The following is an 18594-nucleotide window of genomic DNA, read 5'->3' as shown; positions in this document are numbered from 1 at the left end:
GGAGAGCCAAGACCAGATTTCTGTTGAGTGGATTTGCCAGTGATGTTGCCTGAGTGCCCGAGCGCCCCCACCTGCATCTTCAAATAAATCAACAAAATTTATTGGGTGGATAACCAGTTTGGGGCCCTGAAACTCACCATAAGACCAAGAAAAAGACAAAGCTCCAGCTCCCATGGAGATTGCAGTTTAGTGAGGGGATGGGGCCAGGACTCCCAGGTCTGATGGAGGAGGGGCTGGGGGCCTGGACTCAGATCAGAGTGAAGGGGCCGGATTCCCAGTCCACGGCTGTGGAGGGGTGATCCAGCTGGAGCACCGCCGGCACCGCCCCTCACGCGCCCGGTTATCTCGCATCCTGGGCAGTGGGAGGAGGGGGCAACAATATATTTAGTCGCTGCCCTCGTCCTTTATCAGTGTCCTCAGTGAGGCTTCAGCAGTTCAGACCGGGCTGAAGTCCCTGGGGCTTTCAAGGTCATCCCGGACGGACAACCCCTCATTGACTCTTCGAGTTTCTTTTCCCTTCTCTGTCTCTGGCTCGCCCTCTCAGCATGGCAGATGAGTGAGTGAAGCTGGGAACCAGGTCTCCTGGGGCCCGAGGCAGTGGGAGGTGGGGGATTTCCTCGCGGGGTGAGAGCTGGGAGGCTGGAGCCCTGTCCTGAGAAAGGAGGTGGGACAGGACTTCTGGGTGGACTCCTAGGACCCGGGACGGGGAAGCTGGAGGCCAGACCTCGTGCTCAGAAGAGCTTCTGGAGTTCCTTTGGAGAGGGACTGGACAGGCCACAGGCCTAGTATTAACTCCCTTTCCTGGTTTCTCTCCCTCCAGGAGCGGTGATACGGTGAGAGCAGGCTTGGGCCGGCCCCCGGGGCCAGGAGGGCGCTGCAGGGAGGGCTTTGGGGTGGGAGGCTGCAACCCTAGGAGAGAGCACGGACAGGGGCTGAGGGTCCTGGTGGTGACTTGGCTCCGTTCCCCCAACCTCAGGGGGAACCTCGCCCAGCCCCGGTTCGACGCCGGTCCTCCGCCAACTACCGCGCCTATGCCACCGAGCCACACGCCAAGGTGAGGGTGGTGCCAGCGCTGTGGGCAGGGCCTGGATTCTGAGTCCTAGGAGCTTACCTTGCACCTTGGGGTAAAGGGGTGGAGCCATGGCCTTAATGGGGCGGGGTTTTGATTATGGGTGGAGCCCAAGTGAATGATGGGCAGGTTAAGGGGCAGGTTTTCACTCTGGACACAGCTGGAGTGGCGAAAGCTGCCTAGGCACTGAGTTCTGTTGCTCAGGGGACCTGAGATTGCTTAAGAAGTGGTGGGCGGTGTCTAGTCGGAGTCAGGGGCCCAGATTAGTGAATGGACTGAGGGGCGTGGCCTCCCATACACTGAGGTTTGGAGTTGGAGGCGGGCTCAAAACTCGACTGCGCTTAAGGGGGCGGGTTCTGAAGCCCTTCCCACTACCCACCTTTGAATTCCACCCCCCTTACTCCTTCTTCTCCCTCTCATGCTGGCAGAAAAAGTCTAAGATCTCCGCCTCGAGAAAACTGCAATTGAAGGTGAGGGAGCCTAGGTATCCTTTCGGGGCGGAGCTTGAAAGTAGGGGTGAGGCTTCGGTTGTGCGAGTGGGTGAGACTTGGAGTGTTGGGTTTGGTGGCGTGGCTTTGCAGAGAGGGAGGAGGGGGTGGGAGCCCCGCAATGGCAGGGCGGGGTCTTGGAATGGTGGACCTTGAGGGGGCTGGACACTGGAAGACCAAAAACCGTGCCCGGGATTAGGAGGCAGCCCGGGCTGGGGCAGCCGCCTATAAGATAAGATCTTCATCCCGCTCCCTAATGTGGCCTGCGGTCCGGCCTCCCCTCTGCAGACCCTGATGCTGCAGATAGCGAAGCAGGAGCTTGAGCGGGAGGCAGAGGAGCGGCGCGGAGAGAAGGGGCGCACTCTGAGCACGCGGTGCCAGCCCCTGGAGTTGGCCGGGTTGGGCTTCGAGGAGCTACAGGTACCAGCTCAAACAGAGGTCTCCCGCCCAGTCTGGGGTGTCCTGGGTTCCTTTGTCCAGTCTTGCATCCTTGGGTCTCAGGTCCTGTCACTCTCCATCCCCTTCTGTTCAGAACTTTGGGGTCCAATCTCCCAATGTTTACCCTCATGAGCTTGGAAATATGGCCTGCAAACTGCTTACAGTCTCAAAACCCAGAGCTTGGTTTCTCCATTTCTAATTCTGTAGATTCTCAGGATTCCTGGCTCTGGAGTTCTGCTTTGTTCGCAGTTCCCCAGAGTGCAGCTTCAGTCTACTTCGGGACCAGATACCCAGGTCCCCAGTCCCTCCTCCCTCAGACCCATGGGTCCGGTCCTGGGTCTTCCCCTGCCACACATGCCATGTCTCTTTGCCAGGACTTGTGCCGACAGCTCCATGCCCGCATCGACAAGGTGGATGAGGAGAGATACGATGTGGAGGCAAAAGTTACCAAGAACGTGACAGAGGTGGGAGGCACGGGACATTCTGGGTCCCTTCAGGGGAGGGTGCAATGCCTGGGGCTGTGATCTCAGCCTGGCCCCTTGCAGCTGCTTGCGGCTGAAGATACCAGGGGACCCAGGTCAAGTCCGTGAGTCTGCCAGGGCCCAGGTGGAAGGATGACTATGATAATGCCTGGCAAGGCTGTTCCGGCAGAGGGAGGTGGGACAGGAGGAAATACGTTTGTGAAAACGTGTGGCTGGAGTGTCAAGGGTTGGTAAGTGAGCGCAGGCATGGACAGGGAACCGTGAGATGGTCAGGGATGTGTCAGTGGTTTCCAGAGAGACGAGACTGGGGCAGATTGAGGAGGGTTTGCAGCTCAGGATGAGGAGCTTGGAGTTTGTCCCGAAGGCAGTGGGAGCCTGAGGTGGGAAAAGCCTGGATGAGGCCTGGGTAGGGACAGGAGGGCAGTGGAGGGTGGGAGAGTGAGGCAAGGGGGGAGAGCAGAGAGAGGATTCTTCCTCCCCTACTCCAGATCGCAGATCTGAACCAGAAGATCTTTGACCTCCGGGGCAAGTTCAAGCGGCCCACCCTGCGGAGGGTGAGGATCTCTGCAGATGCCATGATGCAGGCGCTGCTGGGAACCAGGGCTAAGGAGACCTTAGACCTGCGGGCCCACCTCAAGCAGGTGAAGAAGGAGGACACGGAGAAGGTAAGTGTGGCTGGGCCAGGAAAGGGGGTGCTTCCCTGGCCCAGAGGGTGTGGGAGGGAACATTCCCAGGGCCTAGTCTCAGGGCAGATGGCTTGTGGAATTTGGGGGAGAAGAATTTGGTAAGGAACCCTCAAAGGGAAGTATAGGATGGGGACAGAGGAAGTACAACAGGAAAATAGGAAGTAGAAGGGGAAGACTAGAAGTGCATTAGGAGAAAAGAAGTAGCCTGGAGTCAGGTTACAGGAAGTGCATGAGAGAAATGAGACAGGAAGGGCTCCAGAGCCAGGTCCTCCGGCAGACATCCAGAACAGAGAAGTCCAGCAGGCCGGAAGGCAGGCGGAAGATATTTGAGGGAAGACACCCTATTTCTGGCCCCATTTCTCCAGGAAATTCGGGAGGTCGGAGACTGGCGCAAGAACATCGACGCGCTGAGTGGAATGGAGGGCCGCAAGAAAAAGTTTGAGGGCTGAGCCAGTCTTCCCGTGCCTTGAGGAATAAAGCTTCTGTCTGAGCTGGGAGTGGCTGTGTGTTTACTACCTGGGGGCTTGGGTGTGAGAGGTGGGAGGCTGAGGGCTGGGGTCCCCAAAGCCACACCGCATGTCAGGAGCAGAGCTGGGTTCTCCAATATGGGGCATTCTCGGCTCCTGTTCCCTACATGGGGGGCACAGAGATGCTGAGATAGAGGCCGAGTCAGGCACCCAGGGAGAGAGACGCACAAAGACCCAGAGGGAGAGGGGAAAAGACAGATTCGTGGAAAGAAGTGCAAAGTCAGCAGGACCAGAGATAGATACATGCAGCGAGACAGAGACGACAACGGAGACAGACATGAGGACTCATGGAGGGGTAACTGCAGGGACGCAAAAAGAGAACCAGAAAGTGCTAAAAAGGTAGAGACATAGATGCAGAACCAAAGAGAGACAGACACATGGGAGACCCCGAGACACAGGCACCGAGAGAGGCAGATATGCAGGGACACACAGAGAAATGCATAGACAAGAACGTGCGGAGAACCCTGGCTGCTGTGGCTCAGTGGGTTGAGCGCCGGCCTGCGAACCGAAAGGTCACTGGTTCGATTCCCAGTCAGGGCATATGCCTGGGTTGTGGGCCAGGTCCCCAGTAGGGGGCGTGCGAGAGGCAACTGTTTCTCTCTCACACAACAATGTTTCTCTCCCTCTCGGTCTTCTTCCCTTCCCCTCTCTCTAAAAGTAAATAAATAAAATCTAAAAAAAAAAAAAAGAACATGCGGAGAGACATGCCCAGTGAAGAACACAGAGACACAAAGAGAGACCAACACAGAGACCCAAACGGAAACCCAGAGAAATGCATAGAAACAGACACAGAGAGATGGCAGAAGGCATGCAGGGGTGAGGAGCTTCTCTCCAGGACTGGCTCCCCCGAGGTCAAGGTCATGACTTGGCAGGGAAGGAGGGCGAGAGATACCAAAAAAAGGTCCGTGTCAGTTGGAGGTGTGTGTGTGCGTGGAGGGTAAGGTCGTGAAGGCCTGACACCCCCCACCCCCCCGCCCCGCACACCTGCTTCCCTGCTTTAGCGCCTGTTGTCACCAGGGTGGAATCCTGGTGGCAGACAAAGGGTGGGGGTGGGGAGGGAGTGACAGAAAGATGGACAGAGAGACACAGAAAGATGGACAGAGAGACACATGCAGAGACACCCAGTGGAGAGTCACAGAGCCAAAGGAGAGAGAGAGAGAGAGACAGAGAAACAGTACGAGAGACGGACACCCAGAGAGATAAAGGAAGGAGGGCCAGAGCCTTGGAAGGAGAAAACGTCTCTTGCCCCCTGTCATTAATGAGCGTTATCCAAGGACCTCTGCGTGCTAAGCCCGGGACTTCAAAGCACAGAGTGCCGCGTGCTGTAGGGAGGCGGAGAGCACGGGGTTGCCTGACCCAGCTGGGGGCTCCTGGGAGGCACCCATGGCTGGAGAAGGGGTCGCAGCAGCCAGGAGCTGCCTGGATCATTTTCGTGGAGCCGGAGTGGAGGCAGGGCCCTCTGCTCCAGGACTAGTGTCTGGGGAAAGGAATTCTCCCCCGCCCTCTCCTCCAGGGCGGGGCCAAACTCCCCTATAAACCCCGGGCTGCTTCAGCTGCCCAGCACCTTCACGCCTCTGCAGACCCAGCCTTAGGTAAGGGCTGTGATCTCCTGGGTTGGGGGGTGGGGTGGGAGACAGGAGGGGTGTGGAGCAGAGGTATGGATGTGGACCGGGTATGGATGTGAGGATTTGGGGGTTACCACAAATGGGGGTGTCTGGATTTGGGTGTTCCAGAATGTATATAACCTTAGGACCTCAGAAGTCTGAGAATCAGGAAATCTCAAAAACTGGGGAGTGTCTAAGCCAATAGTCTGGGTTGCAGGGCTTGGGGATCAGAATCGGGGGTTCGGAGAATTGAGGACTCAGGATATGTGGTCTTGTGATTCGAGGCTTGAGAACTGGTAGTGCCATCATTTGGGGTATCATGATTTGGGCCTCTGAGTTTGGGCATCTGGTTTTGGGGTCTCATGATCTTGAGGTTTCAGAAGTTAGAGGGTGTCCAGGCCTGGGGTCTCAACTGATGTCTCAGAATCTGGACATGAGGACTCATGGGTGCATCTTAAATTGGGGGTTTCAAGGTCTATGGGTATCAGGATTTGGGGGTATGGGGCCTAGGGGATGTCAGACATTGGGGGGTCTATGTAGGAGTGAGGATGGGGCCTGCGGACAGACACTGCCCTCGAGATGGCCTGCCTCCTCCCTGGCTGTGGGTGAAGGTGAAAGGAGACAGGTGGGGAGACACCCAGCCAGCGGGGAGGGGGCATCTGGGGGCAGGAGAGGGGAACAGGTGTGGCTAATTCTCCCAGAAGGCCCCCTCCCCCTCGAGTCCCTTTTTAGGAGATGTCCTCTGTTTTGCTGTCCATGACATCCCCCCGAAATAGCCCCTGGGGGTGGGGCAGCTATTGTCTTCAGGCCTCTGCCGGTTCCCAAATACCTTCTCCTAATCCCACTCGGATCAGTTTCCCATGGACGTGTCATAAGACAAAAGAGGACAGCTGGGAGGGTGGTGCAGGAGCCCCAGCTTTGGGGCTGTGCCTGGACGGCACCTCCCAAAGGCCTGTCCTCACATGGCTTAGATAGGAGTTAGGCTCCCTCCTCCCTCAGACCCGGGAGTCTGGGCCCCCACCCCACCCCCTGAGGGACGCCACCCCACTCCCCCTGTGCTCTGTGGTCCTCAGGTCGCACCAAGATGTCGGACGCCGAGGAGCAGGAATGCGAGGAGTGAGTGTTGCTGGCGGGAGGACTGGGGGCCTGGAGAAGGGGAAACCCTTCCCCCCCACGCGTCTAACTCTCCCCCCACTCTTTCTCTTGCACCCCCGCCCTCAGGGAGCAGCCCGAAGGTGAGTGAGGTGTGCGCTGGCCTTGGGGGTGAGGACCCCACGTGATCTCTTGGGAGGGGCTGTGCAGAGAGGCGGGTGGCCACTCCCGACCCCCACCCGGACCCCCACCCTGACCCCCGTCCTCCCGGGCTTCCTGAGCCTTTCCCAGCGCAGTCTCCGCCCAGCCGATGGAGAAAGCACGCCGTGCGCATCTGCCGCTGAGATCCAGAGGGGTCCCCGTCCCCGCTGAGACTCGAACCCTGGTCTCTGCTCCACCCCCACCCCACCCCGGTGCCCCTGGGCTCCTAACGGCTTCTTTTCTCTGCCCCTTCCAGAAGAGGAGGCCGCGGAGGAGGAGGCTGCGGTGGAGGAGGAAGGTGAAGCGTGGACTCCGCTGGTTGGAGCCGGACGCGGGGACGGCGTGGGGCGCACGGCACTGCCCAGGGGTGGAGGCTGGGGTCGGGGCTCCCGATCGCCTGGCTTTCCGTTCCTTTAACAGCCTCTCCACTCTCTTCCCTCTCTCCCCTCCCGCCCCCCGGCGTGGCCGCTCCCCGCTTTCCCGCACCTCTCCCCAAATCCGCGCTTCTCCCCAGAACCCTCCCCAGCCCCCGAAGAGCCGGAGCCGGCGGCAGAGCGAGGTAACCGCGGCTGCTTCGCTTCCCGAGAACGATTTCGGGGCTTCCCCGCCCGGATATCCTCGGCACCCTGACCTCCTCGGGGACTCCCTCCAGCTCCCTAATTCCTACTCCTGGCCGGGTCTTTGAAGCCCCAGAGAGCCCGCGCGCCCTCTGGTGGCCACGAAGGGAAATCGCCTCGCAGCGGCGTTAACCCTTTCCCTTCCTTCTTAAAGGGACCGACACCCAAACCTTCTTCCCCAGCCTGGAGGAATACTTAATAGAAGGGTTGCATGTTTGCGGAAAGGCACCCCGCACCCGTCTTTTCCCCCAACCCTGTCTGTTATTTTCCCCCCTCCATATACATTCAAAGGTTGGGGCCTGGGTTGCAGAAGGGGCTGGCACTGGGAGTCTGCCTTCCTGTGTCTCCCCCGTGGGAGTGGGCTGGGGTCAGAGCTCCTGGATCACTGAATGAAGAGAGGCTTGGGGCCCCCTGCACTTCTCGGTCTTGGTGGAGGAGGTCTGGGTATGTAGAAGGGGGAGGGTCTGGGGCTTGGCCCTCTGGGTTCCCAGACAAGCCGGAGGTGGTCCCCACACCAGCTCTGAATGTATATCTGATGCGGCCACCCTAACTTCCCTTCTCCCTCCTTTCCCCCCATGCCCTTCCCCACCCCCCAGCGCAGCTGGAGGAGGGAACTGGGCTCCTGGGAGCCAAGCTTGGGGAGTTTTCTCTTTAGGCCCACGAACTCTGACTAATTATCTCTTTGTATCCATCCCCCCACCAGAAGAGGAACGTCCCAAACCGAGGTGAGACCCCAGGGACGTGGGGGATCCAAATACCACCGTCCCAAGTATGTCCCCCACCCCAGAGACTGGGTGTGAGGACGGCAAAGCACGATAGTGGGAAAATCGCAATACAGGGAAGCACAGTTAGTGATTCTTTCTTTTTTTACAAGAAAAAATTTAGTCTTTATTTTTAAAAAGGTTTAATTTATTTATTTTTAGAGAGAGGGGAAGGGAGGGAGAGAAACATCAATGTGTGTTTGCCTCTTGCTCCCCCCCCCCCTCACTGGGGACCTGGCCCACAACCCAGGCATGTGCCCTGACTGGGAATGGAACTAACGACCCTTTGGTTTGAAGGCCGGTGCTCAATCCACTGAACCACACCAGCCAGGGCAGTGGTTCCTTCTTTAGCAAACATTTCCAGACTTTCCATGTGTTTGGTGGGTCAGACTCCATCTGCTCTGTTGCTGAAACAGACCCAGATACAGTGATTGTACCAACCAGGGTACTAGAGTAGCATAGATCAGTGCTCTATGTTTGCCCTAGGCAATCAAGGAAGGCTTCTCAGGGGAGGTGATGCCTGTCTAGCTGAAGGAGGTAGAAGGGAGATTGTAGATGAGAAAGCAGTGTGGTGTGCGCAAGGTCCAGTGGCTGATCTAGGCCAGTCTTTTAGGGAGCAGACACAGACACAGGTCATTCTGATGAGGAACAGCCTGAACTAGGGGACACATGGGGAACTGATGGCCAGGAGAGAGTCCTGGAGGAGGTGACATTGGGGCCAAAGCTTGGAGATGCAAGGAGGCAGCAATCTGAGAATGAAAAAAAACCTAGAAGTAGAAATTCCCTGGGCTTGTGTGGGCAGTGGTGTGAATTTCAAGGTGGCTTGAGGCTTAGAGTACAGCAAGAGGCAGAACTATGAAGTCCACAGCACTAGGGAGCCATGGAATGGTTTTGAGCAGAGGAGGCACAGGGGCAGATCTCGGTGAGAGAGCACAGATGTGACACAGGGTCAGGGAAGGCTTGGTGGAGGAGGAAAGGGCTCAGGGACCAAGTCTATCAGGGGAAGGGCATTGCCAGCAGAGGGAACAGCATGTGCAAAGGCCCTGGGGTGCAAGAGCACAGGACATGGCCAGGGAACAATGCAACGTGGTGTGTGTCTGGGTGCGGAGCGGAGAGCTTAGGAGAGAGAGTCTGGGCTGCAGACAGAGTCAGCGAGCTGTCTGTAATTGATGATAATTGAAGTCGAAGTCGTGGGGTGAAAGATACTGATCACGAGGATGTCCTAAGAATGAATAAAATGGCTCACTGGGGGACAGGGAGGCAGACACAAGACAGCCAGAGGAGTAGGAAGCAAGTCAGGAGGCGATGCTTGCAGTCTCAGAAGCCCAAGGAAGAGAGAGGACAGAGAGCTCAGCTCACCCCACTAGCCCGGCCCAATACAAATATAATGCATGTAACTTTAAATTCTTTACTAGCCACATTTTAAAAAGATAAAACACGTAGAACTAACCTTAATATCATACTTTGTTCAATCTGTGATATCTGAAATTTCATCCTTTCAACTTGTAATTAACACAAAACATGAGATATTTTACTTTTAAAGAAGATTTTATTTATTTTTTTTAGAGAGAGGGGAAGGGAGGGAGAAAGAGAGGGTGTATGTCACACACATCTGCTGTGACCTCTTGCACGCCCCCACCAGAGACCAGGCCCACAACCCAGGCATGTACCCTGGCTGGGAATCGAACCAGCGATGTTTGGTTTGCAGGCTGGTGCTCAGTCCACTGAGACACAGCAGCCGGGGCGAGATGCTTTAGATTGTGTTGCTTACACTATGCCTTTGAAATCAGTTGTGTATTTCACTGGCAGCCCCTCTCCATTAGACCAGGCCCTTTGCAGGTGCCCAGAATCACGTGTGGCTGGTGACCGCCTCGCTAGCTAGCGTCTCGGGGACTGCCAGGGACCTCACACCGCTCACTGTCTTTCTCTCCTGTCCATCAGCCGCCCCATGGCTCCACTGATTCCCCCAAAGATCCCGGAAGGGGAACGCGTGGACTTCGATGTAAGTAACAGACATCCCGCCCCGCCCCCGGGAGCCAGCAGCTGCTAGCCCTTAGGGTACCTTCGTGCTGGTAGGGAACGGGTGTGTCTCATTAGGCATTCTTTAGGAATTAAATCCTTAAAGCCAGGTAGGGTCAAAATATGGTCTTTGCTGCCACCTGCTGGAAATGTAGTGAACTGTCAAACCCACCGATTCTCACAAGAATGTCAGAGGAGGCATAGGGTCAGATCTGGGTGACCTTTTTTTCTACCTTCTGTACTGCAGGACATCCACCGGAAGCGGCAGGAGAAGGACCTCTTGGAGCTGCAGACGCTCATCGATGTGCATTTTGAGCAGCGCAAGAAGGAGGAAGAGGAGCTCATTGCGCTGAAAGAGCGCATTGTGAGTCCAGGGAGGTGGGGCTCTCTAAATTCTCCCCTCACCCTGTGCCATCCTTTGGACCTTGTGGGCTAACGGAGAATAGGTCCCTTATAGGTCAGACCGAGGCTGAAACTTTGGAAATGAACCCAAGTCTGGCCACGCTCAAAGTGGTGGGTGGGTGGTCGTCCCTGCATTCCTCCTCATTCTCTGCTCCGCCCCTCAGGAGCGGCGCCGGGCAGAGAGAGCTCAACAGCAACGCTGCAGAACCGAGAAGGAGCGTGAGCGGCAGGCCAAGCTGGCGGTGGGTCTCTTCTTCCTCTGCTTTCCGTTTATGATATTCTCTGTGATCCTGAAAAAGTCCTCGAGCTGTGTTACTCAAGGATCTTTCTGTTGAAAAGAACAGAAACTGCAACCCAAGCTGGATTCAGCAGAAAGAGAATTTTTTTGGCTCACCCAAAACAAAAGTCTCGGGTGTGTCCTGCTTCAGGCATGGCTGGATGAAGGGACTCAAATAACTTCACAAAGATCCAGCTTTTTTCTTCCTATCCCTTGGCCCATCTTTCTCTGGATATTGCAGTGACCAACTCATACCTGTTTGCCTGGGAATTCCCTGCTCTGAGCCCTAAAATTCCTGCATCCTGTCTGTCCCAGGCAAGCTAGAACTGTTCACCTGTCCCTAGTTGGGGGAGAGTGTTTAGAACTGATCCATTATTTTAGGCTTTGGAAACATGACCTGAGGTGGCATCAAAGGAACCACTTTTGAATAAAATTAGCAAAAAAAAAAGGAACCACTTTTAAGGAACAGGAGTAGGGTGGTGTGGTAGGCAGAATAAGGGTCTCCCCAAGATTTTTACATCATGATTCCTGGAGTCTGTGGTTATTATCCTTATACAGCAAAAGGGACTTTGCAGACATGGTTGGGGTTCTGAAGATGGGGGGGATCTCGGATTACACAGTTGGGCTCAGCGTCATCACCAGGTTCCTTGTGAGAAGTGTCGGGAGGGTCAGAGAGCTTTAAAGATGGAGGAAGGGGCCAAGAGCGAAGGGAGGCAGGCAGCCCCTAGAACCCGGGGGAGGTAAGGACTTGGGTCCTCGCTGGAGCCTCCAGAAGGGACCAGCCCTGTTCACACCTGGGTTCTGGCCAGAGACCTGTGTCAGACTTCTGACCTGCACAACTGTAAGAGCATCAATTTCTGTAGTTTAAAAAAATTAATTTTTCCCACCGTGACTAGTGTGGCTCAGTGGATGGAATGCTGGCCTATGAAACAAAAGGTCGCTGGTTCAATGCCCAGTCAGGACACATGCCTGGGTTGTGGGCCAGCTTGCCAGTAGGGGGCGTGAGAGAGGCAACCACATATTGATATTTCTCTCCCCCCTTTTTCCCTCCCTTCCCCTCTCTCTAAAAATAAATAAATAAAAATCTTAAAAAAAAAAACCTTAAAAAAATTCCTCCAATTACAGTTGACATTCAATATTATATTAGTTTCGGGTGTACAGCATAATGGTGAGACATTTATGTAATTTACGAAGTGACCCCCCCATAAGTCTAGTGCCCACGTGGTGAATTTGCTTTGTTTGAAGCCACTGAGTATGTGCAGTACAGCGGCCGTAAGAAACTAACTCAGGTGAGGAACGCTGGATGGGCAAAACCCATCAAGCCCACCTCGCTGGCCCTTCCGGGGGGGAGGGTCTTGGTCTGGACAAGCCACTATGTCTGCAACATGCAGGCCACACATTCTGGGTGTGGTACCCCCTCTGCTAGACATTCTAGAACCCCTTGCTCCGGCTCAGGGCCACCAGCCCCTTTTGTGCCGCATGCCCCCACTGCCATCACCAGTTACCCGCCTTGACCCTCAGAGGACAGCGATTCTTGTGTCCCGAGATGAAGGGAGACCAAGGCCCAGAGAGGTCACACAGCCAGATTCACCACTGGCCACTTCAGGCTGGAGGGATGCAGGACAAGCAAGCTCATCTCTCCCTCATTTAAATTTTTGCTGGAGGGGGAAGTACAAAACCCCAGAGAGGAGGAGGGACTTGCAGGGGTCACACAGCCAGACTGGGAAGGGCTAGGGGGGATGTCTGCATGTCTGCCTGTCCCCATGCTACTTGTGTCTGATCACTGGGTCCGAGCCCGCCTTCCACATCCTCATCTCAGCCCCCCACAGTGGGGGGCAGGCCTTGGGGGCTAACCTTCTCCCCCAACCCCAGGAGGAGAGAATGCGGAAGGAGGAAGAAGAGGCCAAGAAGAGAGCTGAGGATGATGCCAAAAAGAAGAAGGTTCTTTCCAACATGGGTGGCCATTATGGGGGTTACCTGGTCAAGGTGAGTTCAGCTGGAGGGGGCCTGAAGTCTGGGTTCCCAGGGAGGAGGCGAATGAGAGTACAGACTTCTGGTTCCTGAGGATGGGGGCCAGGGGTCTGGACCCCTGGGTCTGAGGGAGGAGGGGCTGGGGTCTGGACTCCCTGGTCTGAGGAGGAAGTGAATGGGGTCTAGATGCCTGAGGTCCTGGGAGAGATGGTGGCCTGGATTGCGGACCCCTGGGTCCTGATGTGAGGGGCCATCTGGAGGGTTTGTGCCCCAACTCAAGATGTCCCCTTCTTCCCAATGTTCAGGCAGAGCAAAAGCGAGGCAAGCGCCAGACGGGACGGGAGATGAAGGTTCGCTTCCTGTCTGAGCGTAAGAAGCCTCTGAACATCGACAGTATGGGAGAGGACCAGCTCCGGTAGGTGGGGAGGGGCCTGAGTGTGAGACGGGGAGATGAAGGGACCCTCATCCAGATCTTGGAGGGCAGAAACCCTGGTGCTGTGTGACTTTGGGCAAGTGCCTCCCCCTCTCTGAGCCCCTGTCGCCTCCTCTGTGAAACATGTCACTGACATAGGACCCACTCTTGGTTGGGTGCCAAGACCTATGAGTCAAGGTCAGCGAGATAATAGTATTTCACATTCATGATCTCATTCTACAACAGCTCAGTGCAGTGGACTTTTATTTATTATTATAGAAAGAGGGGAAGGGAGGGAGAGAGAGAGGAAGAGAAACATTAAGGTGTGGTTGCCTCTCACGCGCCCCCTACTGGGGACCCGGCCAGCAACCCAGGCATGTGCCCTGACTGGGAATCAAACCAAGGACTCTTTGGTTCACAAGCTGCCACTCAATCCACGGAGCCACACCAGCCAGGGCCAAAGAGTTCTGTTTCTAAGGAAGAAAGGGATGAGGGATATTGGGTGGGCACGCAGCCATCTCTTTCACAGTTTTATTTCTACCTTTTTTTTTTTTTTTTACGATGGAAACACAGTCCTAGGGGAAGTCACTTGGCCACAGTCACCAATCAGAGAATGGAAGAGCTAGGGCTTGAACCAGGGCTTTCTGACTCTGGAGTCTGGGTCCTTAGCCATGACTTCATTCTCATTCAGGGGGATATGAATCTCCACTGTGGGTGGGGAGAGAGTGAGCAGAGATTTTAAAACCCTTTGCTTCGACTTCCATTGAATATTTCCCATCGCCTCAAATATTAACCAAATCGGACCAATAACACCAAATTCAGAGCCTTGCTGTGTGGCTTTGGACAGTGCCCTCCACCTCTCTGAGCCTAGGGCCTGGCCAGCCCTCAGTCCCTGACGGCCTGTCTGTTCCTCCAGGGACAAGGCCCAGGAACTGTGGGACTGGATCCACCAGCTGGAATCCGAGAAGTTTGACCTGATGGAGAAGATGAAGCAGCAGAAATACGAGGTGAGACCCAGCTCCGCTGGGGGCCAGGGCTGGGCTGGGACTGCGCAGGGCGGGGTGCACGGGCCTTTCCCCTGGTGGTGCCAGCATCTTTTTCCCACCCCCCTCCACAGATCAACGTGCTCTACAATCGTATCAGCCATGCCCAGAAGTTGTAAGTGTGACCGGGCCTGAGCCCCACACCCACCCTTTGACTCTCGGGGTCTCTCCTTCCTTCTCCATCCCCCTCACTCCGTCTTGGTGTCTGTCCCTTTCTCTTTGTCCCTCATTCTGTCATTCCTCTCTGCCCAAATGAGAACGCATTCGCCTGGCTCTTCCTCTGGGCACTAGAGCACATATTCTGCCGCGGGGGAGGGGGTCCCATCTCAGGGGGCCGGGAAGCCCTCCCTCCTGATAGGCTCCCTTCTCCTACAGCCGGAAGGGGGCAGGGAAGGGCCGCGTCGGAGGCCGCTGGAAGTGAGGCTGAAGTGGCGGCCAGCCTGGAGGCAGCGGGAACCCTTGGAGTGCTCCTCCATTCTGTTTCTTGAAATAAACGCAGCACCTGTGGTCACCTGATCAGGTTGTTGTTATTGTCCTTAACGTGCAGCCAGTATCTCACAGTTAATTAAATTCTTATCGCCAACTCCTGTTGTTTGGAGAATCCTCATATTATCACAATGATGTATAAAGTAAGACCCTCCCACACGGCTGTGGGAAGGCCAAATGGGGCGGCACTTTGGGAAACTGTCAGTGCCTTACAGCGTTAAACACAGAGCTACTGGCCCAGCAATTCCACGCCTAGGCGTCTGTCCAAGAGACTGAACACATAGGTCCTCACGAGACCTTGCACATGAATGTGGCCGCTGCATTATTCACAGTGGCCAATAGGTGGAGACAGCCCAAGCATCCAACACAGACGAACAAATACAGTGGAATATTACTCAGCCATGAAAAGAAGTAAAGAGCTAATCATGCTACAATGTGGATGAACCTCGAAAACATGTTGCTGAGTGAGAGAAGCCAGACACGAAAGGTCACATAGTGTATGATTCCATTTCTGTGAAATTTCCGGAAGGCAAACTCATAGAGACAGAAGGTTAGATTTGTGCTTTCCAGGGACTGGGGGGAGAAAGGGATGAGGAGGGGAGGGCTTAAAGAGAACAGTTGTGAAAATGTTGCAGAATTAATGATAGTTACACAACCTTGAGAATACAGTAAAGAGCACCTTAATTAGACACTTTGAAATGGTAACATTTCTTGTATGTGCAGTGTATCTGATTTTAGAAAAGCAAAACCAAAGCCTGCCCTGGCCGGGTAGCTCAGTTGGTTGGAGCGCTGTCCCATAGACTGAAAGGTTGTGGGTTTGGTCCCCAGTCAAGGCACATATCTAGGTTGCACATTTGATCCCCAGTCGGGGCACGTATGGGAGACAAACCAATAGATGTTTCTCTCTCACATCGATGTTTCTCTCTCTCTCTTCCTTCCTCTCTCTCTAAAAATCAACAACAACAACAACAACAACAACAATAATAAAAACAGCCCTGGCTAGTGTGGCTCAGTGGATTGAGCACCGGCCTGTGAATCAAAGGGTCACCAGTTTGATTCCCAGTCAGGGCACATGCCTGGATTGCAGGCCAGGTCCCCAGTAGGGGGCACACGAGAAGCAACCACACATTGATGTTTCTCCCGCTCTCTTTCTCCATCCCTTCTCTTCTCTCTAAAAATAAATAAATAAAATCTTTAAAAAAATTAAAAGAAACCCATATCCTTGGGTGAAGATTAAAAAAAAAAGCCTAGCAAAATAATTGACAAAGTTGCCCATGGTCAAATCAGCTGAGTGACAAATTAATGCCTGTCCCTCACCACTCTGTCTTTGTGACTTTCTGAATGGGACTTATGTTAGTGAGCAGGTAGGTCTGGGTACTGGGCTGCAAATTCCAAATACCAGTGGCTTCAATGAGAGAGTCAATTTCTCTGACATGTACGTGTCTGACTTGAGATGGGGCTGTGTTTCATGAAGTTGTCTGGGTCCAGGCTCCTTCATCTATGAGGCTACATCTCTGGGGTGTTGCCTTCGTCCAGGGGGTAGGTGTTATGGACAGGTTTGTGCCCCCCCCAAGTCCATATATTGAAGCCCTGCCCTCCAATGGAATGGTGTTTGGAGGTGGGACCTTTGGGAGGTGGTTAGGGGGTTAGATGAGGTCCTGAGAGTGGGGCCCCCATGGTGGGGTTTTTATTTTTTACTTTTTTATTTTTAAAAAGTATTTATGTTTTTTTAAAGATGTTATTTATTTATTTTTAGAGGGGGAGAAAGAGAGGGAGAGAAACATCAATGTGTGGTTGCCTCTTGAGCGCCCCCTATTGGGGACCTGGCCTGCAACCCAGGCATGTGCCCTGACTGGAAATCAAACCCACTACCTTTTGGTTCACAGGCCGGCGTTCAATCCACTGAGCCACACCAGCTAGGGCCCATGGTGGGGTTTTTAGAAGTAGACCAGAAGGAGAGACCAGAGCTTTAGAAGAAGAGACCAGAGCTTTCTCTCTCCACCATGTAAGGACACAGAGAGAAGGTTGTCTACAAGCCAGAAAAACTGCTCCACCAGAACCCCACCACTCTGGGACCCCAATCTCAGCCTTCCAGCCTCCCGAACTGAGAGAAATACATGGCTGTTGTTTAAGCCATGCAATCAGTGGTGTTTTAGGCCTAGCAGTCTGCATTGACTAAGACAATAAGTGCTCCACCAGCCCCCAGAAGCAGGTCAGCCATGGTTGTCTTTCACAATATATTTTCCTCTTAAGTGTAAAACGCTGTTTTAAATTTTTGTACAAATCACTCTCGCAAGGATAGCAATTAAACAACAGAAATCAGAACTGAGTTATAATGTCCTTAGCTCTGTTTCCACACTGGACAGGAGCATGAACCGGGTACTCTGTGAACGTTCTCAGTTCATCCCTTTATCTGAACCATCTTGGTGATGTAGACCAGCCTCTGTTTTTCTGCCTGTTGCAGGGGAAGAGAGGACATCTTTTTAAAAATCATTCTGAGGAAAGGCACACAACTGTAATTGAATAACAATAAAAAATTAAAAAAAAAGAAAAAAAATCATTCTGAGGTTATTTTCCTCAGCCGTGAGGAGGGCCAGCATCTCCAAGGTAAGGAATCAAAATTCCAGTGTTAGCACTGACAGAAAAAACAGGACTGAGAAGTGAAGAAAGCTTCCCCATAGAGAAGAAAAGGGCAGAGGAGAATTTTAACAAGTGGAGTATGAAAATGCCTGGACACAGCCAACGTCTTCTACCTATCAGATACCTTATGTCTGCTGTCTCAACAACTCCAGAGGTGAAGAGACTGGCCCAAGGTCCCAGAGCTAGAAAGACTGCCTAAACCACAGCTGGAATTCTTAACCACTGCAACAGTGTAGAATTTTAAAAATAGAAGTTTAAAGTCAATGTAACAATTGCTAATAGAGCTTATGGTGGGAGCAGAACCCATAGTTCCTTCTGTGGCTTGAGCAGATACCCCAAATTATGTCTCCCACAAATACACAATCACAGTCACAAAAATACAGATGTATTTATTTACACCAAAGCTTAAACAGACACCATAAACAGAAACACCCATAAACAGCACATCCCCAGCCACAGACACAATTGAACATACACACAATTATAATGTGTTACAGTACGCATAGGCACAGAAACACACACAACAACATACGGACGATTTACTGCCTGATTTTTAAGCTCCCTGGAGAAGGACGTTGAGGGGTAGGTGCATGGGTAATGTAGGGTTGAGGACTACATATCCCAAGTGCCACCGAGACCGCTATCCCCTTTGTATCTATGGCAGTGCTCCCAAGGCCTTGTGGGGTTTGTAGTTTATTTTTTTTTGCACAGGCAGAAGGACGTCGGAGTTGGTGGAGTCTGTTGCTTCTGTCCAGATTTCAGCTCCTTTCTGGGGATTTTTATGGGTCTTTATTCCAGTTGCAAAGTGCCTGCATCTCTTTCAATTTGGACTTAGGTGCAGGATACTTAAGGTGAGGATAATTACGTGCTTTATAGTACTACGTATGAGACCACTCCCCTCCAAATCTATTTGAATACTTCTCCCTGGACTACAAATCCCAGCATGGCTTGTGGGACGTAGGGACTGAACTCTATTTCCCAACGTGCTCCACGACCCTCGGTAAGACCAAGAGAAAGACAAGTCAGGAGAATCTGGGGGCGCTCACTGTGGACCTCTGCTCATGGGTTCCTTTTCAGATGTGATGTGGGAGTTATCTTCAGGGACTTTGGGCTTTTCTTGCACCTGATCACAGTGAGCCTGATATCTTGGAATGTTTTGGGGATCTGCTTAGGACCCGCTTAGCCTTTAGGGGCGTGGTCCTGCGGACTACATTTCCCAGCATGCTCCGAGGCTGTTGACCGATTGCCGTGAACTTTGTACCACAAACTCAATTTCCCAGCATGCCCCCCAGGGATGTTTGCGATGAAATGCGTTAAATGATTTAGAGGTTGCGGACTCAATTTCCCATGGTGCCCTGGCGTTTCCCACGACCTAGAGA

General features: G+C 53.6%; 2 protein-coding genes across 3 annotated transcripts; both read left to right on the top strand.

Moving 5' to 3' along the window:
* Nucleotides 1–405: 405 nt before the first annotated feature.
* TNNI3 (troponin I3, cardiac type) lies at nt 406–3653 on the top strand. Its single transcript, XM_024570472.3, has 8 exons — nt 406–556; nt 821–833; nt 977–1054; nt 1498–1539; nt 1846–1977; nt 2370–2459; nt 2966–3142; nt 3529–3653. The coding sequence occupies exons 1-8, from the start codon at nt 546–548 to the stop codon at nt 3610–3612; spliced, it is 627 nt and encodes a 208-aa protein (XP_024426240.1). The 5' UTR covers nt 406–545; the 3' UTR covers nt 3613–3653.
* A 1591-nt stretch (nt 3654–5244) lies between these two features.
* On the top strand, nt 5245–14605 carry TNNT1 (troponin T1, slow skeletal type). 2 transcript variants are annotated; one of them, XM_045203898.3, is made up of 14 exons: nt 5245–5282; nt 6368–6410; nt 6516–6529; nt 6844–6885; nt 7102–7146; nt 7908–7929; nt 9907–9967; nt 10232–10348; nt 10551–10628; nt 12536–12649; nt 12940–13049; nt 13963–14053; nt 14164–14204; nt 14465–14605. In XM_045203898.3, exons 2-14 carry the CDS (start codon nt 6379–6381, stop codon nt 14508–14510), a joined length of 813 nt encoding a protein of 270 aa, XP_045059833.1. In that variant the 5' UTR covers nt 5245–5282; nt 6368–6378; the 3' UTR covers nt 14511–14605. The 2 variants fall into 2 exon arrangements, with proteins under 2 accessions (XP_045059833.1, XP_053771028.1); XM_053915053.2 differs by lacking the exon at nt 7102–7146 and having other exon boundaries at nt 5246–5282.
* Nucleotides 14606–18594: the final 3989 nt, after the last annotated feature.

This window comes from Desmodus rotundus, chromosome 12 (genome assembly GCF_022682495.2).
Source record: "Desmodus rotundus isolate HL8 chromosome 12, HLdesRot8A.1, whole genome shotgun sequence".
Taxonomy (NCBI): Eukaryota; Metazoa; Chordata; class Mammalia; order Chiroptera; family Phyllostomidae; genus Desmodus; species Desmodus rotundus.
This window is presented reverse-complemented; position numbering and strand designations above follow the sequence as displayed.